This window comes from Phoca vitulina, unplaced genomic scaffold, assembly GCF_004348235.1.
Source record: "Phoca vitulina isolate PV1807 unplaced genomic scaffold, GSC_HSeal_1.0 scaffold22, whole genome shotgun sequence".
Taxonomy (NCBI): domain Eukaryota; kingdom Metazoa; phylum Chordata; class Mammalia; order Carnivora; family Phocidae; genus Phoca; species Phoca vitulina.
Window position 1 is genome coordinate 45410644 of NW_022589725.1, and position 26683 is coordinate 45437326.

Consider the following 26683-nt stretch of genomic DNA (forward strand, 5'->3'; position numbering starts at 1 on the left):
GGGGCGAAGTCAGGAGGGGGCGGGGCCGAAGACGAACTGGGGGGCGGGGCGGGGCCGGTGGGGGACTGGGCGGGGCCGAGAAGCGGGGGCGGGTAGAGGCGGGGCCGGACAGGGATGAGGGGAGAGGCGCTGGGGGGCGGGGCGGGTCGGCGCCAGGGACCGTGTGGAGGCTAGGGAGGGAGCGGGGCCGAGGACCGGCCGGAGGTGGGACGATGCTCGGGGAAGGGGAGGGTTTGAGGCGGAGCCAGACGGGGGCGGGGCCGTGGCGGAACCAGGCCGGGAACCGGGCCGAGGGAAGGCCGGAGGTAGGGCGGGAACGAGGCCGGGTTTCCCGCGCCGGCGGCTCCGCCTCCGCGCCCACCTCTCCTCGCCCCTGCCCCGCGCTCCCGCGCGGCGCGCCCAACCATTTGCCGGTTGAGGACGGGAGGCGGCGGCGGCCTCCCCGCCCCTTGCCTGCCTCCCCTTCCTGCTCGCGGCCCGCCCGCCGGCCCGCCAGCCAGCCCGCCCGTAGCCTGCCGCTGCGCGAGGGAGGAGACGGCGGTCGGAGCGGCGCGGGCAGCCGAGGTGCGGAGGGACGAAAGCCGACTGCGGAGAGATGCTGGGCGTGGCGGCAGGAATGACCAACAGGTAAGGGACGGGCGCCGTCGCGACTGCGCTGCGCTCGGCACCCGGCACGTCGGCGGCGAACCAATTCCCCGGCCTTCCCGGGGGCCTGGGTGCCGGTCGTGGGTGGGCGGCCTCTCTCCCCGGGCTCCGGCCTCCGTCCGAGCCCCTCCGCGGCCGCGGAGCCGGGCGCAGAGCGGGGCCGTGTCCCCCAGGCCCAGCCGCCCGCAGCCACGCTTCCGCGCTACCCCCGCGGCGCGCTCCGACCCGGGCTGGCGGCCGCTGGTGAGAGGTTCCACTAGTTATTGGTGACGTGTCCACTGTCGCCTAAACACTTCGAGGGCTTAGCACAGCACCCGACAGCAGATGTTTGTTGAGTGAGTAGTTCATGTTCTAGCCGTTGGAACACGTTATACAGACCAGCGGCTCTCGAACGTCTTGGTCTTAGCACCCATTTTAAAAAATAAAAGAACTTTTTGCTTGTGATGGTTATGCCTATAGATATTTACTGGATTAGAAGTGAAAACTGAGACATTTAAAATATTTAATTCATTAAAGAAACAGTCAATCCGTTATATGTTAATAGACATAACACATTTTTATGAAAATAGTATTTTCCTAAACAAAAAATCAGTGCGACGAATGGTGTTCTTTTACATTTTGCAAATCTCTTAAATGTCTAGCATAGTAGGACAACTAGGGTTTCCTAAATGCTTTGCATTCAGTCTATTGCGATGTGTTTTTTGACTGAACTGTGTGAAGAAAATCTGGTCTTACACCTAGTTGGAAAGGGAGGAGTGTTTTAATAGCTTTTGCAGATAATTGTGGATATTCTTTGCTACTACACTCAAACTAGATAAATGGTAGTTTCTTAAAGATTAGTTTGGATGTGGAATCTGAAGCCTTACCAGTGAACTTTTCACTCCTACATAAAAATTCACTGGTCTGTTTTGCAGTGTGAATGGACTTGTTACCCATTGTAACATCATATGTTTGTCATTTGGAAAATATTGGTTCATAGAGTTAGGCAGATCTTCCAAATGCTGACACATTTCATCATACAATACCACTAGATAATATTTGTCAATATCACCACTGACTTCATTAGAAGAGTTGGTAAGTATTGAGAACCTGTCACACTCCAGGCGGTGGGAACAAGTTTGCCACCATTCTGAATTTCACTCGAAAATTTGATTTTTATTATTGGCAGGAAACTACTGTCAGTTGTTTTCCTCTAAGTGACAGGCTCACTTTTTTGAGTTCCAGGAAATGTCTGCCAAATACAAGTCTAAAAACCATAGTTCATCACTTATTATTTCCAGTAAAAATGGTATACCATGAAGAAAGCATTTGATTCACCTCATCACTCAGTGACACATGTGCTTTTCCTGGAGACAACCATCTTCTTTGGTATGCAGCAGAACTGCTTTATGCATACCTCCCTTGTCATCACAAGTAACAAGAAGGTCAAGGGTCAAGATTTAATAATGTTAATAATTTGTACCGCTTCATCCAGGACATTTTTTTGTTTTTGAAAAATTTACTGAATATTAAGTTGATACAAAATTTAAAATATAAGATATAAAGAATAATGTTACAGTGGCTACACAGTACGAATAAAGAATATAAATTGTTTCCTTTTAAGACCCTTCAACTGATCTAGTGTCCCTCCTTGATCTCATCCCCGTCCCGTCCTGAATTTGCTGTTAGCAATCCTTTCCTTTTTTTCTTTTATTTTCTTTCTTTCTTTTTTTTTTTGTTTTAAGTACATTCATGTTGTTGGATGATCATTACCACCATCCATCTATCTCTGGAATTCTTTTCCCCTTGCAAAACTGAAATTCTATACCCATTAAATAACAACTTTCTGTTCCTCCCTCCCTGCCAGCCCCTGGTAACTCCTATTCTGTTTTCTATCTCTGATTTTGACATTCCAGGTAATTCATATAAATGGAATCAATCACACAGTATTTGTCTCTCTGTGATTGGCTTATTTCATTCACTTAGCATAATGTGCTCAGGGTTCATCCATGTTGTAGCATGTCAGAATTTCCTGACTTTTTAGAGCTGAATAATATTCCATTGTATGTGTACATTCATTTGTTTTATTTATTCATCCTTTGATGGTTACTTGGGTTGCGTCTGTGTTTTAGCTATTGTGAATAATGCTGCTAATAACATGGGTATGCATTCTTTAATTGGAATTTTTATAGATTCACATGCAGTTATAAGAAATAATTCAGAGAGATCCAGTGTATCCTTTACCCAGTTTCCCCAATAATAATATTTTGCAAAGAAGTAGTATAGTATCACAACCATGTTGGTAGTAACACAATCCATCAGTCTTACTCAGATTTCCCAGTTGTAGTCATCTGTGTGTGTGTATGTGTGTTTAGTTCTGTGTAATTTTATCACAAGTGTTGGTGTATGTGTCTATCACCATAGTCAAAATATAGAACAGTGAGTTCCAGCATCACAAGGATCCTCATGTTGCCGTGTTATGCCCATACCCACCTCCATGTTTTCTTCCTCCTTCTTAAAGCCTGGAAACCACTCATCTGTTCAATATTTCTAAAATGTTGTCATTTCAAAATTTATATAAGTAGACTCATACATATATAACCTTTTGGGATTGCCTTTTTTAAAATTCAGCTTAATTCCCTGGACACGCCTCCAAGTTGTGCATATCATAGTTCCTCATCATGGCTGAGTAGTACTCCATGCTACAAGTATGGAACAGTCTTTCGCCAGTTGAAGGACATTTAGGCTGTTTCCAGGTTTGGGCTCTTAATAATAAAACTGCTGTGAACGTTTGTGGACAGGTTTTTTAAGTAGATGGAAGTTTTCCTTTCTCTGGGATAAATATCCAAGAGTGCAGTTTCTGGGTTGTATGGTAATTTCGTGTTTCACTTTCTAAGAAACTGCTGGACTATTCCAAAGTGGCTGTACCATTTTCTTTCTTTTTTTTTTTAAGATTTATTTATTTATTTGACAGAGAGAGGGACAGCGAGAGAGGGAACACAAGCAGTGGGGGAGCTGGAGAGGGAGAAGCAGGCTTCCCGCTGAGCAGGGAGCCCGATGCGGGGCTTGATCCCAGGAGCCTGGGATCATGACCTGAGCCGAAGTCAGACGCTTAATGACTGAGCCACCCAGGCACCCCGTGGCTGTACCATTTTCATCAAGGATGTTTAAAAGGGAAGTTGGCATTCTTTTCCTGCAAGTCCATGGAGGTGAAGAATTCAGTTGCACCACTTAGCGACCGGCACTTATACCCACCTTTGCTTTTGCATTATCCGTGAAAGTGTCACTGCAGTGCAAAAGGCTACAGCAACTTTTTCGGAACTTCTTAGTAGTATTATGAAAAGAGTTTTGATCTCGCAGACCTCTTGTAAAAGTCTTGGAGATACCTCCACCACCCCTACCTCCTCCAGGGTTTTGAGACCACATTTGGAGAACCGCTGTTAATGACATAATCCTAAATGATGAGGGAGGTGGATATTTGGTATATTTTTAAAAGACTATGTAGAAAGATTTCTCTTAAAATATGTATTAAGGGCTTGTTGTTCTGTGTGCTGTCTAGTTTGGGGGAGTTTTAGTGGGACTTACTAAGACTTGAAGAACCACTACGAAAAAAAGCAATTTTCTGCCCTTAAGGATTTTCCTGACAAGATAGCCAGTGTTGTAATGAAAAGGAAAAATGTCATGGCAGTGAGTGTCTTACTAAAACTTCAGTGCTCTGTGCCTTTTTGTATGGGTGAGGAAGTTGGGCTCTTCATTTTTAAGAAAACCAGTGAAAATTAGGTGGTGGAAAGATAACCTTCAGTTCTGGTTGTTCCATGCCCTACAAGCTTAGAGAAAACAATCGATCAGGACTGTTGTCTTTGAATTCTTTAAAAAAAGTCTTATCATTGATGTACAACGTTATATTAGTTTCAGATATACAAATATACAACATAGTGATTAGACAGTTCCGTTCCATACATTGCAAAATACCACAATAATAAATGCAATTATCATCTGTCATCATACAATGTTATTACAATATTATTGATTATATTCCCTCTGTTGAGCTTTTCATCCCCTTGACTTATTTTAGAACTGGAAGTTTGTACCTCTAAATCCCCTTCACCTGTTTTGCCCTTGTTCCCAGTCCTCCACCCTGACACCGCTCCCCCCTCCCCAACACACAACCAACCACCAGTTTGTTCTCTGTATTTATGAGTCTCTTTCTGTTTGGTTTGTTCATTTTTTATTTTTGGATTCCACATATTATCATTCCCATCCCTTTCCTCTATGGTGACCCCTGGAACCATCTTCTGGACAGCTCTTTCTCTTGGCAAATGTGGGTACAGCACTTGAGCTTTCCTTTCTTCCTAGAGAGGGCCTTTCTGCCCCTCCATTTGGTCAGAGAAGCTTCAACAGCTAAAGCAGATCTATAATGGGAGAGCAAAGCTTTGCTCTTAGAGTCTCTATTTTTAATAGTGTTATGTTTGTTCTTCAGATAATCATTTAAATAAACCCCAGTGTAGGTCATGTTCTTAGTTAAGGTTGCACTTAAATAGAAGGCAAAACATCTCAGGCCGTTTGTCGATTTTGCATTTCTTGTAATTATGCTTTAAGCTGTGGTTTCCCACCCACAGGAATATCATCTACATTACATGCTGGACTGTTGCCATGTTACCTTCTAAAAATTTCAATTTTAAGATACTTGAGAAGCAAGGGCTGCTCTACCTGCTGCACACATTGTGCATTCTGCCCCACAGTGGTTTTACCCCCCCTCATACTGACATCATCTCTCTTTTATTTGATCTCATCAGACATTTCCACACTGGAGTTCACTGGGGGAGAGGAGGAAGCATTTTCCTGCATATTTCTTTATTTTTTTCATGTTGGAGCATATTTTGGAGTTTGAGGAGTCCACAAGAAAATTTAACATAGATAAGGGTTGGGAAGTTACAGATAAATCAGGCTCTGAATAGTGTGTTCTGTGTGGGGTAGGAAAAAGGGTGCTGGAAATTGAGTTTGAATGCTGACAGATGTGTTGGGGGTGGGAGACACCTGAAGTCTGGAGTCTTACTAGGATGTCTGAGGGGTAGGTATGATAAAGTGAGAGAAGAACCACTACAAACCTAACAGAACCACTACTACATAACAAAATGTACCGTCTTAATCATTTTTCAGTGTGCATTCAGTGGCATTAAATACATTCACACTGGTGTGCCGCCATTGCCATTAGCCATCTCCAGAACTTTCTCGTCATCCCACACTGAAACTCCAGGCGATTAAACAATGTTTCCTCATTTCTGGCAATTATTTTTTTTTAATTTAATAAGCTGTCTTACAGGTTTTCCTGTGTAGCATATCTAGATCTACCATAATTTTTTAACTTTAGATTTAATGGCTGTATAGTAGTTCACAGTATACATGTGATAGATTTATATAACCAGCCCTTGATGGACATTTTGGTTCCAGTTTTTTGTTATTTCAAGTCCGTTGAACATCCGTGCCAGTGTTTCTGTAGGAGATCCCTGAGTGGGTGTGTGCATGGATGGTTGGGCCCATGTTCTAATCCCAGCTGTGTCCCTTCATGGCTCCATGGCTTTACCCAAGTCAGCCTCCTTAAGGCTTATTTTCTTTTTTCTTTTTTTTAAGATTTGATTTATTTATTTGACAGAGAGAGAGAGAGTGAAAGAGGGAACACAAGCAAGGTGAATGGGAGAGGGAGAAGCAGACTTCCCACTGAACAGGGAGCCCAGTGCAGGGCTTGATCCCAGGACCCTGGGATCATGACCCGAGCCGAAGGCAGACGCTAACAACTGAGCCATCCAGGCATCCCAAGGCTTATTTTCTTAATTTATAAAGTAATACCGTCTATCTCAGAGAGTTGTTGTGAGAATTAAATATGCAGGCCAATATAAACATTTCTGAAAGATACAAATGAAACTGTTAATAATTGTTGCCCCCCGAGAGGGTGTCTAGGAATCTAAGGAGTTTAGGAATCTAGAATGAGAGGGAAATTTCTTTACTGTGTACCTTTTTGTACTGTTTTGATTTTTTTAACCATGTGCATGGAATCTGACATCATGCCAGGAACATAGTAGATGCTCAGTTAATGGTAACTATAGTTGTTGATGTTGATTTTTTCTATCATCCTGGTTCTTTTTTCAAAGCTTACAACTTCTGACTTCACTGTTAATGGCACTGATACAGTCACTTGCGATTTCTTCCGTTTCTTCACTCTCTATACCCACATTCTTGCCGAGTTCCTACCGTAGAATTTTCTTTGAATCCATACTTCTCTTTCTCACTCCTTACTTCTTTTTCACCCTTGTTCTGATTATCTTTCAAGTGAGTGTAAGATAACAATATTAAGGCTGGGAAAGACTTTAGAGAATACAAAATAAAATACATATGCATATTAAAACATTTGAGGTGGAACATACAATTCTGTGTCCATTCCTGTTTGTTGTTTAAACGTTGATAAAGTACAGATTCTTTTAAAGGTGTTATAGGATTTGTGGTAGCATTTTTGTAGTATATGCTCTTTGTTAGCATATACTGAAAAGACAATTACAGTAACATGAAGATTAAGAAATTTACCTAGCATTTAAAAAATGGCTTCATATGTGAAAAAGTTACAATCTACTAATGTACTCAACACTTTTGTTAGTCTACTACAGTAGTCCACTCAACTCTTCCTTTATTTTATAGGTCAGGAGTTGCATAGAGAGGTAATTTTATTTACCTCTATTCAAGGCCACAAAGTGAGTTAATAGTAGGGGTAGGACTAGAGCCCAAATTTTGAAGGTAGTGTGGAGTCCTCTCTGCTGTACTACACTAGTTTGTTCTGTTACTTCATTCAAAGTGCATTGTTAGAGTTTGTTACATATATATTTTATCTTCCTATCTATATTGTAAGTGCCTTGAGGGCTGAGACTTTGATATTTCTGAGCCCCATTAACATAGTGGTTCTGGAAATGTCTGAATGAATTACTAAATGTTGCCTTAGAATTGTTCTATTGCAAAGGTCCTGGATGTCACTCTCTTTCAAGTGGATTCCTTTTGTGAAATGCGTTCTTGGGAACATGGGATTCGTAGGCATACATGATGGTGATTGTATTTCTTCATTCCCAGAGACTTGGGTCTTCTTGCCCACCCATGTCCACTGCCCCCACATGGCACAGTCTGAGAGATTCTTTCCTGTTGACAGACTTCTTTACTGATGCATCAGTTAAGTGACAAATACACCAGCTGCTTAAACAGATTGTAAATTATTTCTCATTGGCAAATGTTGTAGTTGTTGGTTTTGTTTTGTGAAAGCTGGGCACATTGCTACCCCTTATGGAATCTGCTTTACTAATACAGCACGGGAGAGAGCGTGGGCAGTTGCTGCCTCTCCCACAGCTTGTTGCTCCTCCTTCTCAATGCAGCAGATTCCACAGAGTTTTTAATATGCAAGGCGCGGTGCAGGTGCAACTGTAGAGACCAAAAAGGCAGAGAAGACATGGTCCCAGCTCTCGAGTATCTTTCTTTCTTTTTTTTTTTTTTCTAAAGATTTTATTTATTTGACAGAGAGAGAGAGATAGCGAGAGCAGGAACACAAGCAGGGGGAGTCGGAGAGGGAGAAGCAGGCTTCCCGCCGAGCAGGGAGCCCGATGTGGGACTCAATCCCGGGACCCCGGGACCCCGAGATCATGACCTGAGCCGAAAGCAGACGCTTAACGACTGAGCCACCCAGGCGCCCTCTCGAGTATCTTTCAGTTTAACTATTCTATCATTCATGTTGGCTCCAGATTTTCCTAAAGCACCACTTTGGTCATTTTACTCCACCTTTCAAAATATTAAGAAGACTTCTTAATTGCCTGCCAAATAAAGTCCAAACTCTAGAGCCTAAAGTTTAAGGCTCTCTGTGGTCTGGCCCCAGCCTGTCTGATAGCTTTGTCACACACTGTTCCCTTAGTCTTTATTTCACTAAACTCTCACCTGTTTGCCATTTTCTGAAAACATCTAGTGTTTCCCATCTCTGTGTCTTTGCTCATGCTGTTCTTTTGGGCCAGAAAATCATCTTCTCCTGTGTCTTCTTGGCATTTGGGACAGAATTGCCACTTCTCCCATGAAATAATGAGTTTCTGGAACATTTATTGAGCCCGTGTTGTATGGTTGGGGAGTTAGGGATTCAGAGCTTGTATCTACTCTCCCCAAGCATTTTGACTTCATTTGTGGTAGTTACCAGCTTCTGTTTTGTGTTATAGTTGTTGGTATAGATATGTCTAATCTTTTCGGCCAAATTGTTATCTCTGAAAGTAAAGGAATGTCTTAATCAAAATTTGTTAAATGTCCAAAGAAAAACAAACTAGATTTAAATGAACTTTATTTCTCCTTTTATTCCTTCATTTGTTAGTGAACTGAAAAGTTCAGAGCTTGTTCTGCTTAGTGCCTGTGACATCTTTTGAATAAAGCCACCGAACTTTGAGTAAGACAAGATAACTTTCACATTTGGTTTAACTTACTTCTACAGTGTAATGTGTACTAGTGGCAGAGACCCAACACCCATGGAACATTGGGAAGAAATTCAAACGATGTTTAGTCATCCCTACTTAGATGATTTCATTTCACTGCCAAGCCACTCATTTGAAAGCTTTCTTAGTGATAACCACTTTTTATTAATTACCTACTTTGACAAAAGGTACTTTAAAGGTGTTGAACATCTATGTAACAGATCTTACCTTCACAGCCACATCACGAAGTAGAGTGTTTAATGCCTATTTTACAGACGAGGGTACTAAGTTCAAGAGGTGAAGAACTCACCAGGTCACACATGAGTGACAGCACTGGCGTTCACACTGTCATGCCCCCCAGAGGTCTGTGGCTCCTCCATTCACTTCACTGTTCAGTTGGTCAGAGCTCTCTGTAGTTCTTTGCCGAGATTTGAAGGTTTTTCTCGTACCTTAGCATGCCAACCAGCCTATCCAGTTTTATTCCCCACTACTCTTTCTTTTCTTACTCATCTTTTCATTATTGCCAGACATACCACAGTACTTCTTTCTGAACTTGGTTTTTCCTTTTTTGTGGGGTAGAGGGTTCCAAATCTTGTGCTCAAGGCCCAGCCTAAGCTCTTCTGTCCTGAAGATGGCTTCCCTGGCTGCTCCTACCTCTTGTTAGTCTTTTCTTTCTTGGCCTCCTAGAGAACATACTGGATAAGATTAAACTCTTTACCTAAATTTAGTGTGTAGGTACTTGTGTGCAACACACAAATGTCTGCTATTTTAATTTTGAACTCTTGGCTATGCTTGCATGTACTAAAATAGTTTTTACAAATTTGAAGACATAGTTCCAATTCAGTGTGCATTCATTGTGTATACTGTGCTGTGGGCTCTGAAGCATATCATTATAATATAGTGAGGGATCACACTTTGTCTATACAAGTAGCATAGGAGGAGTTTTTAAAAGCCTTTGAGAAATTTAAAGGAGGAAACGATCATTTGTCACCAGTTACTGTAGATTTATTGTTATTTACTTAATATGTGAGGATCAGTCAAATGTTTGTTGAGCTCTCCCATGAGGTAGAGACGTATCGGTCATGGCAGTGTTCAACCTGAGGCTGGTTTATTTGGAACGTTGAATCCAGTATAGCAGTACTCTCAGAACATGGGCTGCAGACCATCGACATGGGGTTCATACTAAATGCAGATTATTCATCCTATTCTCATACTTCTTGGGGGGGGGATGTCATGAAATCTGTACTTTAAAATTTTTTGTTATGGAGAATTTCAGACATATAAAAATTAGACTAATATATCCCCATGTGCTACCACTCAGCTTCAATAATTATTGCCTGATGGTAAATCTTTGACTGATTCCTCTCTTTTTTCATTCCTCTCTTTCCTATGTCATATCATAAAGATTTTAATATGTACCCTTAAAAAATAAAGGCTCTTCTAAAAAAAAAGTCTAAATATAACTACAACATCATTATCACACCTGAAAAAGAGTACTAACAATTCCTTGATATCATCAACTACCCAGTTAGTTTTCAACTTTCCATTTATCTCAAGCATCCATTTTATTTTGTAGTTTTTCTGAATTGGGATCTAAGTAAGGTTTACATGTTTGATAGATTGATAAATATGTTAGTCTCTGTTGTTCATCAGCCCCAGCAGCATGGTCAGTTCTCTGGGTTTTCTTTTTACTTTATATATTCCAATCTTAGACCTGAAGAATCTGGCAGTCTGGAAATGCCACCAGATGCAGACCAAAAAGCCACAACAAAGGACTGCTCTCTCTAGCCGAGGACCAGGAGAGAGAAAGTCTAATAAGACATAAAACATTTAGATAGTATGTGCTCTACTCCAGCCAAACACCCATGAAAAACTGTGGTCACATCCCTACTCATGCCAGTGAAGTCCAAGTGGGGAGCCTAGACTTTCATCCTCACCAGGCTGGAACCTGACACTCCCAGCACCCCTGTCATGGTGGGGTCAGCAAGAGGCCAACTAGGGAATCAGGACTTTCATCCTCACTGGTAATTACCGCCCCCCCCCCCCATTATCAGTGTCAGTGCAGACAGTGTAGGGTACTAAAACTCATCCTTGCCCACCATTAATGAAGAGTTCCTGTCTTGTGTGTCAACAGAGGCCAGATGAGGAGCCCATATTTCTACCTCTGTCTGGCAGTAATGAGGGAGCTCCTTTGCTAGAGAGATTTCAGAAAAAGCCAGTTTCATAACACAATAAAAATATTCATGTTTTGTTAGGAAAACATTTGTCATATCAAGAACCAGAAAAACCTTAAAGTGAAGAAAAAAAGACAATAAATAGATCTCAGCACCAAGATGACAGAGATGTTAAAATTATCTGATAAAGATTTTAAAGCAGTCATAATAAAAATGTTTCAGTAAGCAACTGTGAAGATGCTTGAAACAAATGAAGAAGTAGAAAGCCTCAGCAAAGAAATAGAAGATAAGATATAAAGAAGATTCAAATGGAAATTCTGCCACTGAAAAATATAATAATGAAAATAAAAAGTTCAGTGGAGGGCTCAGCAGTGGATGGGTTCAACTGAACGGGACTGAAGAAAGAATCAGTGAACTGGAAGATTAAAATACTAGAAATTACCCAGTGTGAACAACAGAGAGAACATAGACCCTGGGGGGGAGGGGGCAGGGAACAAAGCCTCAGGGACTTGTGGAACTATAAAAAAAGAGCTAATATTTGTGTCATTTGAATCCTGAAAGGAGAGGGAAAGAAAGTGGGGTAGAAAAATACTAGAGGAAATAATGGCTGAAAATTTCCCCAAATTGGCAAGAAATGTAAATGCACCAACTCAAGAAGCTGCGTAAACCACAAACAGGATAAACCCAAAGAAATTCCGGCCAAGACACATGATTAAACTTCTGAAAACTAAAGACATAAAAAAAACCTTGAAAGTAGCCAGAGGAAAAAAATGACATTTTGCCTTTATAGGAAATATCCAACTCTTGGTTTTAGCCCAGGTCATGATCTCAGGGTCCTGGGATCGAGCCCCTCATTGGGCTCCAAGCTCATCAGGGAGTCTGCTTGTGGATTCTTTTTCTCCCTCTCCCTTGGCCCCTCCCCTGCTCATGCTCACTCTAAAATAAATAAATATTTATTTAATATTTATTAAATATTTAATTAAATATTTAATATTAAATTAATTAAATTAAATTAATTAATTAATTGATTAATTGAATATTTAATATTTATTAAATATTTTAATATTTAATAATTTATTTAATATTTTAGTATTTATTTAATATTATTTAATTATTAAATATTAATTATTAAATAAATAATATTAAATAAATATTATTTATTTATTCATTTTTTAAAGATTTTATTTATTTATTTGAGAGAGAGAGTGAGAGAGAGCATGAGAGGAGAGAGGGTCAGAGGGAGAAGCAGACTCCCCGCTGAGCAGAGAGCCAGATGTGGGACTTGATCCAGAGACTCCAGGATCATGATCTGAGCCGAAGGCAGTCGCTTAACCAACTGAGCCACCCACGTGCCCAAATAAATAAATATTTAAAAAGAAAAAGAATTAGAGCAGAAATCCATGAAATTGAAAACAGGAAATGAATAGAGAATATCAATAAAACCAAAAGCTGGTTCTTGGAAAAGTTCAACAAAAGTGATAAGGCTATATCCAGGCTAAGAAAAAAAGAGAGGACATAAATTACTAATATCAGAAATGAAAGAGGGGATATCACTACAGATCCCAATGAAATTAAAAGGATAATAAAGGAATATAATGAACAGTGCCTACACATTTGATAATTTACTAGAAATGGACCAATTCCATGAAAGACACAATCTTCTAAAACTCACACAAGAAAAAATAGATGATCTGAATAGGCCTGTATCTATTGAAAGAAATTGAATCAATAAATAATAATCTTCCAAAACAACTCCAGGCCCGTATGGGTTTACTGGCGAATTCTGTTATGCCATTTTTCTACAGTCTTTCAGAGGATAAAACTAGAAGGAATACTTCCAACTACCAACACTTTCTATGAAGCTAGCACTGTCCTAACACCAAAGTCAGACAAAGGCATTACAAGAAAAGGAAACTTCAGACCAGTATCTCTTATGAACATAGATGTAAAAGGTATCAACAAAATATTAGCAAATTGAATCCAAAAAAGTATAAAAAGAATTACACATCATGACCAAATGGGATGTATCCCAGGTATGCAAGATTGGTTTAACATCCAGGAAACAACTTTATTCTTAATGCCCAAATACTAGAAACACCTGAGATGTCCTTAAGCAGGTAAATGCTTAAATGAAGTGTAGTTCCTCTGTCTCATGAAATACTATTCAGCAATAAAAAGGAATAGACTATTGATTTTTGTACAAGTTTGGATGGATCTTGAGATCCTTGAGGGCATTATACTGAATGAAATAAAAAGCCAATCTCAAAAGGTCACATACTGTGTGGTTCAATTTATATAACATTTTCTAAATAACAAAATTATAGAGATGGAAAACATTAGTGGTGGCCAGGGGTTACGAGGAGATGGGGATGGGGACAGAGGTTGGAGGGAAGTAGGGTGTGGGTATGAAAGGACAACATGGGGGATCCTTGTGGTGATAGAATGTTCTGTATCTTCACTGTACTAATACCAGTATCATTGTTGTGATTTTAGTGTGCTACATTTTTGTAAGATGTTACCATTTGAAGACACTGGGTAAAGTGTATGTAAGATATGTCTGTATAATTTCTTAGAACTGCATGTGAATCTACAATGATCTTAAAACATTTAATTTTTTAAAAAGATTTTATTATTAGAGAGAGAGAGAGACAGAGCACAAGCAGGGGGAGCAGGAGAGGGAGAAACAGGCTCCCTGCTGAGTAGGGAGCCCAATACAGGGCTCGATCCCAGGACTCTGGGATCATGACCTGAGCCGAAGGCAGATGCTTAACCGACTGAGCCACCCAGGTGCCCCAAAACATTTAATTTTTAAAAATGCATGTTTGCCTAAATGGGCAACAGTTATCATTTTTCCATCTGTTCCCCACTGAAACTTTTATAGACTTATTATACTGCTATAATTTTCCCAGACCATGCTTATTCTTAATTTTCATGGAAATTCTCTAAGAGTAAAATGGAGAGTCAGTTAGGGTAGGGAAAATAAATGTGTTTTGAGGACACCTGAATTAAATTATTGAGCTGTTCATTTCCTGCCTCACTTACCAAAAGCAGAGAGATATAGGACATTGAAGTGGTTATCTGGGTAATCCAGACTCCCTGTGTTGGACCCTCATGTCTTCAAAAGGGAATGGTTGAAAGGTCTTTTTTTAAGAACACTTTAGGTGTCAGATTTCTCTGTTTCTGTCAAAAACACAGGCTGGCTTCTCCAGATGCAGAATATATAATTGAGAATTAGAGTGTTTAAAATTTGACATTTTGCATGAAAAATTATAATTCCATCTCAGGTGCTCCTGCAGCAGAACTCAGTGATAATCTTTTCAGAGCTTCTGACGTGTTTGGAAAGGCTCCCACATTGTAAGATTGTCTGGAGCTGTACATTGCTGGCATTGCATCAACTGAGACGTCAGACTGTCAATCATGACTTCTGTACTTAATAAAGAATATGTTAAGAACCATTGGCTAGCTCTGCAGTGCTTTGGAATTGATTACATATTTAGTCTTGTTCCCCAATCCTTACCTTTCTAGCTCCACTTGAGATTCATCCACTCCTACCCCCAACTGCCCTGGAGATGTGTGTTCTACACTTTCAGAGCTGTTTGAAATTAGGACTTATCTTTTTCTTTTGTTTCTTCATGTTTTTACATACCCTGTTTCCCCAACATTTTGTGTCCTTTGAGGCATTCCTAATCTTTCAAGATTCATTTCAAAAATCATCTTTTCCATGATATTATCCCTGATCACACATTTCCCTCTCCTCACCCAGGGAAATGTTACACATTTCTTTCTCTCCACTACGTTGTTTATTCTTAACATACAGTAACTCCTATGGTGTAAAACCTGTCACATAGCACATAAGGGGCTATTTTCCACTTTAGACTCTGATTTCCTTCCGGGAAATGATTTTTCTCCATTCACCTTTGTGTTCCAAGATCCAGCAAGAGTGCCTGACATTAGGTGCTCAATAAGTAAATGAATGAGTTAGAGAAGTATGAACATTCTTATTTTCACGCTAAAAACTGGAGGTTTGGAAATTTAAAATATGTATTCAGAGTACAAGGCTGACACAGGAGGAACTGGAGCTTGGATCTCGTAACTGACTTAAAGAATAATGGTTTTTCTATCTGGGGTGTCTGGCCCATTGACATTAGTATACCTTCCACCTTACTGAAATGAAAAGAGCCATATGTTTTCACTGATCTGTGCCAATTAGACATTACAAATGGGAAATGGCACACATGGAGAGTAAGAGCATTGATTCTGGAGCTAAACTATCTGTGCTCATATCCCAGCTTCTTACCTGTTGGTAATTGCCTGACTTCTCTCTGCCTCATGTGTAAAATGAAGGTAATAGTACTCATCTCCTGTGATTGTCATCGTTAAACAAGTTACCATGTGTAAAACATTTAGAACAGTGCCTAGCACGTTAGGCACTCTGTGTGTTGCTGACAAAAATGGAGAAATGAAGAATTCCTTAATTAATGTGGAAATGTGAACTCTTTGAGCTCATAGGTCATGCAAAAATAGGCGGCAGGCCATACTGTGTAGACTTTCAGTCTAGATCATTAATTCATTAAGAGGTTGCAAAGTGGTGATATTGTTTAAGGCATTTCATGTCCAGGCTGCAGTATTTTTAAAAAGAGAAGCTTTCTCCCAGTTGACTAATTTGATAACCCACTGGTACAACTTGACAGATTGCAAATGTTATTATATAATAGAGTCCAGTCCCCTACTCAATAATATGTGTGTTACTTTACCATATGTCACTTTTGTACTATACTGGGCATGAGATCTGTGCTCAGAAAAGTACATTGTCCATGGTACCTACATAATACTTTTCATTTTACAAGCACTTCAGTTAGAGTTGAGATCCCACATTCTCTTGGGCCAGTGTTTTTACCTCATTCTCAGGCTGCCTCTCTACTTTTTAAGAGTATTGCTCTTGCAGTGTGAGCCCCTCTGGTTAAGGTGGTATCTGGAAGCCCATTGGAGTGTGGATAACTTTCTGCTCACACCTAGTGATCCCTATTTATTGGCCAATTGCCACACCATTGAAGGATGTAGTTAATGTTTGTGTCGTTTATAGCTGAACTAGCAAAGCCTAGCTGTTCATTACTTAGCAAACCTGTCTCTAATTTAGGTGACCCTTTTTAAGGCAGTGGTAGAGGGGAGCCTGGGTGGCTCAGTCATTAAGCGTCTGCCTTCGGCTCAGGTCATGATCCCAGGGTCCTGGGATTGAGCCCCATATTGGTGCCCTGCTCAGCAGGAAACCTGCTTTTCCCTCTCCCACTCCCCCTGCTTGTGTTCCAAAAAAGGCAGTGGTAGAAATAGTTTCATGTTGAATATCACGTAGAGTTTAAAATGTTGTCCAATGAGAGATATGAAAAAAAATCTGTAAAGGGCAAAATAAGTTGCTTATGGAGACTTTTTAAAAGCACCTGCAAATTGTTTGAATGATAATTATGTCCATTTTTTTAATGGAAAGCAACATTTCCTGAATGATGCTTGTGGTTTTTTTTTGTTTTTTTTTTTTAAATTTTATTTATTTATTTGACAGAGAGAGAGACAGCGAGAGCAGGAACACAAGCAGGGGGAGTGGGAGAGGGAGAAGCAGGCTCCCTGCTGAGCAGGGAGCCCGATGTGGGACTCGATCCCAGGACCCTGGGATCATGACCTGAGCCGAAGGCAGACGCTTAACGACTGAGCCACCCAGGCGCCCATGATGCTTGTGTTTTAATTAAAATTTTCTCCAGTTTCTTTTTTTAAGATTTTATTTATTTATTTGAGAGAGAGAGAGCTTGCACCAGCAGTGGGAGGGGCAGAGGGAGAAGCAGACTCCCTACAGAGAGGGGAAGCTGGACTCCTGGGATCATGACCTGAGCCAAAGGCTTAACCAACTGAGCCACCCAGGTGCCCCCTCTCTCTCTTTCTTTTTTTAAGATTTTTTTATTTATTTGAGAGAAAGAGAGTGCGAGCAGGAGGGAGGGGCAAAGGGAGAGAGAGGGAGAGAGAGGCAGACTCCCCACCGAGCATGGAGCCCTAACCAGGCTTGAGCTCACAACCCTGAGATCATGACCTGAGCCAAAATCCAGAGTCAGTTGTTTAACCACTTGAGCCACCCAGGCACCCCAAAACTTTCTCCTTTTCAATAGATGCCTTTTCTGACTGTAATATGACTAAGGTGCAACTGAGGAGATTAAAGGACTGATTTAGAGTTCTGATTTCATTACATGATAAGAAGAAAGAATGGTGGACTTCATCAGGTAGAGTTGTGTTTGAAGTTAGATTTAATATACATTTTGAGGGGTGCCTGGGTGGCTCAGGGTTAAGTGACCAACTCTTGGTTTCGGCTCAGATAATGACCTCGGGGTCCTAAGATGGAGCCCCGCATGGGGCTTTGCAGTCAGCAGGGAGTCTGCTTGGGATTCTTTACCTCTTCCTCTCCCTCCCCCTTCGCCCTTCCCCCCCAACCTCATGCACATTCTCTCTCTCAAATAAATAAATAAATAAACAAACAAATAAAACCTTTAAAATATATACACATTTTGAGTAAAGCTTTTTCCTCACTCTTTGGATTACAAATGGCCGTTAGACTCTGACTTCCCACGCAACTGGTGTGCTTCCACACTTAGTGATCATGGGTTTGAACTTGAAGTTGCTGGGAAGGAGACCAGTCATATTCCAGGGTGCTAGACAACCAGGCAGGACTTGTTTGGGAATTACCAGCGTCCTCCATGTCATCACTGAAGGATAGTGTGGGGGAAAAGTGGAATTTGGTGAGCTTGAGAATGTCTGTCTTTTTCAAACCCTTAGAACATGGTGGTGAGAGAATCTTCAGCACAGGCTTGCCAACTGCTGGCTCCAAGTGGCTGGACACCCTCTGAGGTAGTGGTTCAGATTTTGGTCCTGGGCTCCCAGAGACAGAAACGCTCACATAAAAACAGATAAAAACAGAAGTAGTCATATTAAAATGATATGTGCTAAGCCTGTAATTAAAGAAGGGACCTTTGGCATTTTAACTTAGGCCTTCTACTCAGCTAAAGCATATAAATGTAGGTTAAAATTTAGCATGATTCCCCAGGCTTGACTTGAATGCCTCTGTCTCTTATTCTAATGGGAAAGTTTAGAACAAAATAAATATTCTTTCACTACTTTCAAATTTTCTCATTTAGAGAGTGTGTGGGAAAATGATGTACAAAATATCACAGTTTAGGGTCATTGCACACATTAAAATACATCAATGGATTCCCTTGGGTTTTAGTGAATTGCTGTCAGAATAGGTCTTTCTTTGGAATACAATGTAGATTTTGTCGCAGTGAAGCATGTTTTAGGGAATATCATGTAGTTTTCTTTAGAATCTTAAAATGGAGTAATTCATCCATCAAATGAGCAGCCTTTTGTTTTAGGAGTGTGGGTAGTGATATTTTTGTAATAGTCATGAATCCTTTGTAAACATGGCTAAAAACTAGTTTTCTGTTTTAAAATGAGTCCAAGAAAATAAGAGTTTTGTGACTAGCCCAGTGATATCTGGAAAGTTCTGTTAGCACTTAGCCCATTTCAGGTGACTGAATATATTTAAATGACTGAGGGTAATGATAAAAAAACAAAACAAAACACTATGTTTAAAAATGTTTTGAAGAACTTAAGGGAGAGGCTCTCATCTTTCCCCCATTGAGCATGATATTCGCTGTGGGTTTTTCATAGATGGATTTTATGAACTTGAGCAATGTTCCCTCTATCCCTATACTCTGAAGAGTTTTAATCAGGAAAGGATGCTGTATTTTGTCAAATGCTTTTTCTTCATCCATTGAGAGGACCATATGGTTCTTCTCTTTCCTCTTATTAATGTATTATATCACATTGATTCATTTGTGAATGTTGAACCACCCTTGCATCCTGGGGATAAATCCCACTTGGTCGTGGTAGATAATCTTTTTAATATATCGTTGGATCCTATTAGCTAGGATGTTGTTGAGAATTTTGGAATCCATATTCATCAGGGATATCGGTCTGAAATTCTCCTTTTTGATGGGGTCTTGCCTGGTTTGGGGATTAAGGTAATGCTGGCCTCATAGAATGAGTCTGGAAGCTTTCCTTCTGTTTCTACTTTTTGAAACAGCTTCAGGAGAATAGGTATTATTTCTTCTTTGAATGTTCGGTAGAATTCCCCAGGGAATCCATCAGGCCCTGGACTCTTGTTTTTTGGGAGGTTTTTGATCACTGCTTCAATCTCATTACTGGTTATTGGCCTATTAAGGTTGTCAATTTCTTCCTGTTTCAGTGTTGAGAGTTTATAGGCTTCCAGAAAGGCATCCATTTCATCCAGACTGCTCAGTTTATTGGCATATAGTTGATAATAATTTCTAATAATTGTTTCTATTTTCTTGATGTTAGTTGTGATCTTTCCCCTTTCATTCATAATTTTATTAATTTGGGTCCTTTCTCTTTTCTTTTCTTTTTCTAAAGATTTTATTTATTTATTTGACAGAGAGAGACACAGTGAGAGAGGGAACACAAGCAGAGGGAGTGGGAGAGGGAGAAGCAGGCTTCCCGCGGAGCAGGGAGCCCGATGTGAGGCTCGATCCCAGGACCCTGGGATCATGACCTGAGCCGAAGGCAGACGCTTAACGACTGAGCCACCCAGGCGCCCCTCCTTTCTCTTTTCTTTTGGATAAGTCTGGCCAGTGGTTTATCGATCTTACTAATTCTTTCAAAGAACCAGCTTCTAGTTTCATTGATCTGATCTACTGTGTTTCTGGTTTCTAATTCATTGATCTCTGTTCTGATCTTAATTATTTCTCTTCTAATGCGTGGCTTAGGCATCGTTTGTTGCTTTTTCTCTAGTTCTTTAAGGTGTAGAGTTAGTTGGTGAATTCGGGATTTTTCTATTTTTTTGAGTGAGGCTTGGATGGCTATGTATTTCCCCCTTAGGACCGCCTTTGCAGTATCCCATAGGTTTTGGACCGATGTGTTTTCGTTCTCATTGATTTCCATGAATTGTTTAAGTTCTTTGATTTCCTGGTTGACCCAAACATTCTTGAGCAGAGTTCTCTTTAGCTTCCAAGTGTTTGAATTTCTTCCAAACTTCTTCTTGTGGTTGAGTTCCAGTTTTAAAGCATTATGGTCTGAGAATATGCAGGGAATAATCTCGGTCTTTTGGTATCGGTAGAGACCTGATTTGTGACCCAGTATATGGTCTGTTCTGGAGAAAGTTCCATGTGTACTCGAGAAGAATGAGTATTCTGTTGTTTTAGGGTGGAATGTTCTGTATATATCTATGAGGTCCATCTGGTCCAGTGTGTCATTCAAAGCTCTTGTTTCCTTGTTGATTTTCTGCTTAGATGATCTGTCTATTGCTGAGAGTGGACTGTTGAGTCTCCTACAATTAACATATTATTGTCAAAATAACTATTTTGGTTTACAGTTGGCTTATGTAGTTGGCTGCTCCCATGTTGGGGGCATAGATATTTACAAATGACACTACAGACAAAGGGCTTATCTAAGATCTATAAAGAACTTCTCAAACTCAATACCTAAAAAACAAATAATCAAGTCAAAAAATGGGCAGAAGACATGAACAGACACTTCTCAAAAGAAGACATACAAATGGCTAATAGACACATGAAAAAATGTTCATCATCATTAGCCATCAGGGAAATTCAAACCAAAACCACATTGGGCTACCACCTTACACCAGTTAGAGTGGCAAAAATTGACAAGGCAAGAAACAACAAATATTGGAGAGGTTGTGGAGAAAGGGGAACCCTCTTACACTGTTGGTGGGAATGCAAGTTGGTACAACCACTTTGGAAAACAGTGTGGAGGTTCCTCAAAAAATTAAAAATAGAACTACTCTATGACCCAGCAATTGCACTACTGAGTATTTACCCCAAAGATACAGATGTAGTGAAAAGAAGGGCTGTATGCACCCCAATGTTCATAGCAGCAATGTCCGCAACAGCCAAACTGGAAAGAGCCGAGATGTCCTTCAACAGATGAATGGATAAAGAAGATGTGGTCCATGTATATAACAGAATATTACTCAGCCATCAGAAAGGATGAATACCCAACTTCTACATCAACATGGATGGGACTGGAGGAGATTATGCTAAGTGAAGTAAGTCAAGCAGAGAAAGCCAATTATCATATGGTTTCACTTATTTGTGGAACATAAGGAATAGCATGGAGGACATTAGGAGAAGGAAGGGAAAAATGAAGGGGGGGACATCGGAGGGGGAGACGAACCATGAGAGGCGATGGATTCTGTGAAACAAATTGAGGGTTTTAGAGGGGAGGGGGATGGGAGGATGGGTTAGCCCAGTGATGGGTATTAAGGAGGGCACATACTGCATGGAGCACTGGGTGTTATACGAAAACAATGAATCATGGAACACTACATCAAAAACTAATGATGTACTGTATGGTGACTAATATAACAGAATAAAATAAAGTAAAATTATAAAAAATGTTTTGAAGATATATGTATAGGATATAGGTTATCTGTTTTATAAGATAAAGCAGATTTACAATGCTGTAACTTTGAAGTGGGTAGAAGGCTAATGTCTGAAATAATTTAATGGCATTTCTGGACCTAATGTGCTTTTTTTTTTTTTTTTTTTTTTAATGCTGGCTAACTCACATCTCAAAATGAGAGCATTTTTTGTCTTTTGGACATTTTCCAGATCTGTACAAAGCATGAAACATCTGCAGATGTCTGTTTAAGGCAATTTCTTAATGCTTTCTAATAGAATGTTTTAACCATGAGTACTTACATATTATATAGTTGTACGAAAGCTACTTTATTTTTGCTACTCTATTTTAAACCTGGGTTTTCCAGTACTTTCAGATGCTTTCCCTTTGGGAATGTTACTAATGATGACAAAAGATGTTGGTAAAGTGTTAAAAGTGATGCTTAATATCTTGAATTTGAAAAAAGATAAAAGTTCCAATGATTCCTCAGAATTTCAGAGGTCTTTTTTTTCCCCCCACAAAGGTCATTTTGGGACCGTGAGACCAGACTTTAAAAGAAGAGTTTTCTGAACTTGAGCCCTTTTGATTTTTAAAATAAACACCACATCTCTTTCTGATAATATATTTGGTCATTTAGAGTGCTTTCTATGAAGGAAGTTGTGGTGATAGGTTCTGGAATGTGAGGCCTGCAGCAAGTGAGAGTGATTAAGAGGGTGATGGGAACTCCAAGGATGCAGTGCTTGGGAACTTTTTAGAGATGAAATTCTCTTATGCTCAGTTAGTGTTACTCATGCTTTCCAGGAGGAAGCATTGCTAGGGATTAGCTGAACAAATGGTATGCAAGTCGAAATATGAGGTTGGTTTTTTAGGTATATTTTGATAAAGAGGTTAAGTTCTAAGAATGTAGCATTGTCCTACTAAAAGCTACTTAGGCTTTTTGGGATACCTATGTATCCCAAGCTCATATAACAATGCATAGCACATAATAGTCACTCAGTAAATACTTGTCAAATGAATGAATAACAATGTGGTATATTTTATTTGATATATGTGGTTTTTTAGTTTAGTGAAGTATATTTATTTAAATACTGCATGAAATAATACGCGATGAAAAAATGCTAATAAAATACTTTACGGGAAACAGTAAATTAGACTTGAAGGATTATTTCAGCTTTTCATAATTGCAGTAATACTGTGCAAGTACAAGTATTTGTACAATACTGTGCACATATTGCTTTCCTTCCTTAGGACTTAGTGCAGGAACAGTTATTTGACATGGGAAGATGCTATATTATAGATCAGTGAGGCTTCCAGGTGAATAGGTGAAATCTTTTAGATCAAACATTAACATTTTTTCTTGTGAACTCCTTCAGTTTTCCATGTTAATATATATTTTTAGTATTATTCATCAGAATTCCAGGTGGAACTTTAAATTGATGGAATATCCTGAAGTTTCTTAAGAGGAATAAACAAGCAAGGGTAGCAAAAAGCTAGTTATTGGAAGGAAGAAAGGTGGTGAGGGAGAAGACATTAGCTGTATTAGCTGTTTAAACACATGGTTGGTACAAGTCATGCAATGTGTGTCTCAGGTAGGATTAGATAGGTCAGTGGGCCAGGGAGAGGGTTTATAATATGAGCAATGTGATAAACAAGGGTTTGCAGTGGAGAAAAGGCAGATTATTCCATAATATCCTACGAATGGTGAGATAATTTGTTAGCAGTTAGGGGAAAAAAGTTTAGAGCTTTATGTGACATCGGAAGAAATTCCAGAGGGTGATATTTAATAGTTACTTATAAAATCAAGCCAGATAAACAGTGAAATAAAATAAAAACAAATGTTCATCAGATTCCTAGAATGAGAAGTACTTTTTAAAGAAATTTTAGAAACAAATTATAAAAAGATATATTTGAATGAGAATAAATAAACTCCTGTAAATTAAAAACAGATTGGGAAAAACATTTGCAACAAAAACAATATAGAAAGCATTAATATTATGTGTTGATCAGAATACTGCAAAATCTAGTACATATGTAGGGAAAAGAAGAGGAATAGAGAAAATATTTTAAAAATAGAAACAAAAGAGAAAATATAACTTATGTACAAAAGCATAATAAATGTTCAACATTAGTGACTCACCAAAGAGGTATATATTAAAATAGATATTGTCAGTTGCCTACAATATTAGCAGAGCTTGCTAAAAACATATCTATCATATGTTGCTGGTGTGAGGGCATAATTGATAAAATTTGTTAGTAAAATAATTCGGTAGAATGTGTCAAGTCTGAGATGATTTGTAACTTGTAATACACTTAAGGAAGTTATTCCAAAAGTGGAGAGAATATGACGTGCAAAAAATTTTGGCAGCATTATTTATACTAGTGGAAAGTTTGAAAATACATAAATAATGATAGAGGATCATTTAAAATGTCTGATGATATCTGTTTGGTGAAATTATGTAGGTATTTAAAATGATAGTTATTAAAGTTTCATACTATCACTATATCATGATCACTTTTTCTAGTTAATAAAAAAGCTGTGAAATTAGAACATGGTATAATTACAACTTTATAATGAAGCACAAAATGGCTAGAAGATAAAAAGTCCTTTTTTAAAAATAACATTATTGAAGTACAGTTTACATTCCATAAAATTCACCCATTGTGTAAGTATAAGAGGTTTTCATGTACTTAAAGAGTTGTGCAGCCATCCCCACAAGCCTGTTTGAGAACATTTCTGTCACCCCCCAAGAGATCCCTCATTCATGCCTCTCATTCTTGCCCCCAGGCCTAGGCAAACAGTGACTTGCTTTTTGTCTCTGTAAATCTGCCTCTTCTGGACATTTAATTTATATTTAAATATATATTTTGTAGTCTTTAACATCTGGCTTCTTTCACTTGGGGTGTTTTTGAGATTTGATTAGGAGAAGCTGAGTTCTCCTCCTGTGTGTCTCCTTCACTCTCATCACTTCTACATTCCCAACATTTCTGATGCCAGGACTGGGATTTCCCCCCACCAACCGTCTGACACCAGCTGCATGTCAGATCGCACAGGTTAAGAGCTCAGTCCCACAAGACTGCTCTCCCCCCACCTCAGGTGCCAGTTGCAAGTAGTAGGTCTCCACAATTTCTGTCCTATGTCGCTACCAATCAGAGGTTCCCAGAACCTCCTCTGCTTAGAGTCGATTATTTGCTAGATCAGCTCACAGAACTTGGGGAAATACTGCGTTTACCAATTTACTGTATAATAAGAGATATGATAAAAGGTACAGATGAACAGCCAGATGAAGTGATACATAGGGTGAGGTCTGGAAGAGACCCAAGCTCAGGAGCTTCTGTCCCTGTGCCAGTTGGGTTGTGTCACCCTAGTGGTATGGTGATGTATTCACCAAACTGGAAGCTCTCCCAACCCTGTAGTTTTGGGATTTTTTTAGGGAGGCCTCACATAGGCATAATCGATTATTCCATTTCTAGCCTCTCTCTCCTCTCTAGAGAATGGAGGGTGGGGTAAAATTTTCAAGCTTCTAATCATGCCTTGGTCTTCCCCGTGGTTAGCCCCCACTCCAGGAGCCATCCTGGAGCCTACCTAGAGTCACCTCAATAGAACAAAAGACACTCCTGTCACCCAGGAAATTCCAAGGGATTTAGGAACCACGTGTTGGGAACCAGGGTCAAAGACCAAATATTAGAAGAAAAGATGTCCCTAGTGCTCTTATCACTTAGGAAACTACAAGGGTTTTAGGAGGTTTGTGCCAGGAATCAAGGTCAAAGACTACATGTTTGAACAGAAGATGCTTCTAGCACCCCTATTTACAAAGGTTTTAGGAGCCCTGTTTCAAAACCTGAGGGCAAACCCAATATATATATTTCTTATTATTTTGCAAAGTTCTTTCATATTGTATCATTTGTCAGTAGTTTCTTTCTTTGACTGCTGAGTAATATTCCATCATACAGATATACCACATTTTGTGTATCCATCTACCAGTTGATTGACATTTGAATTGTTTCTGATTTTTATTTATTATGAATGATGCTGCTGTGAACATTTAGGTACATGTCTTTGTGCAGACAAATTTTTTATTTCTCCTGGGTAAATTTCTAGGAGTGTAATTGTTGGGTTGTATGATAAGATTTTATAGAAGAAACTCCTTAAGTGGCTGTTTCTAGCAGCAATATATGAGGGTCCCACTTGTTTCACATCCTCACCAGCACTTGGTATTTATTGTCATTTTCATTATAGCCAACATAGTAGGTGTGAAGTGGTATCTTATTGTGGTTTTATTTTTTTCCCTAATATTTTTATTGTGGTAAAAAATACATAGAATTTACTGTTGTAACCATTTTTAAATGTGCAATTCAGTGGTATTAAGTACATTCATAATGTCGTACAAACACCACCACCATCCATCTCCAGAACTCTTTTTATTTTGTAAAACTGAAATCCTCTACCCACTAAACAATAGTTCCCCATCCTTCTCTACCACAAGCCTTGGCAACCACCATTCTACTTTCTGTCTCTATGATTTTGACTACTCTTAAGTACTTCATATAAGTGGGATGATGCTTTATTTGTCTTTTTGTGACTAACATATTTCACTTATTATAATGTCCACAAGGTTTATCATGTAGCATATGTCAGAATTTCCTTCCTTTTGAAGGCTGAATAATACTCTGTTGTATGTATACACTATATTTTGCTTCTCCATTCATCTGTTGATAGATATTTGAGTTGCTTGCAGTTTTAACTATTATGAATAATGCTGCTGAGAGCATAGGTATACAAATATCTCTTTCATTGTGTTTTTATTTTATATTTCCCTAATGACTAATGTACAAAGTGTTTTTAAAAATTCACATTTTAGTCTTTCCTTTAAACTCTTACCCTGTTTTAGTTCTCACTGTAACAAAACAGAAGAGTAATTTGAGAATATGTTAGCAAATGGG

The 26683-nt window shown here is 39.5% G+C and overlaps 1 protein-coding gene across 1 annotated transcript in view; it reads left to right on the top strand.

Annotated features, from left to right (window-relative positions):
• Window positions 1–360: 360 nt before the first annotated feature.
• LIMS1 (LIM zinc finger domain containing 1) overlaps window positions 361–26683 on the top strand; it is a 156836-nt gene continuing 130513 nt past the window's right edge. The window contains exon 1 of the mRNA XM_032419459.1: window positions 361–627. Coding sequence (XP_032275350.1) covers window positions 596–627 — 32 coding nt within the window. The 5' untranslated portion in view covers window positions 361–595. The remainder of the gene's footprint in view (window positions 628–26683) is intronic.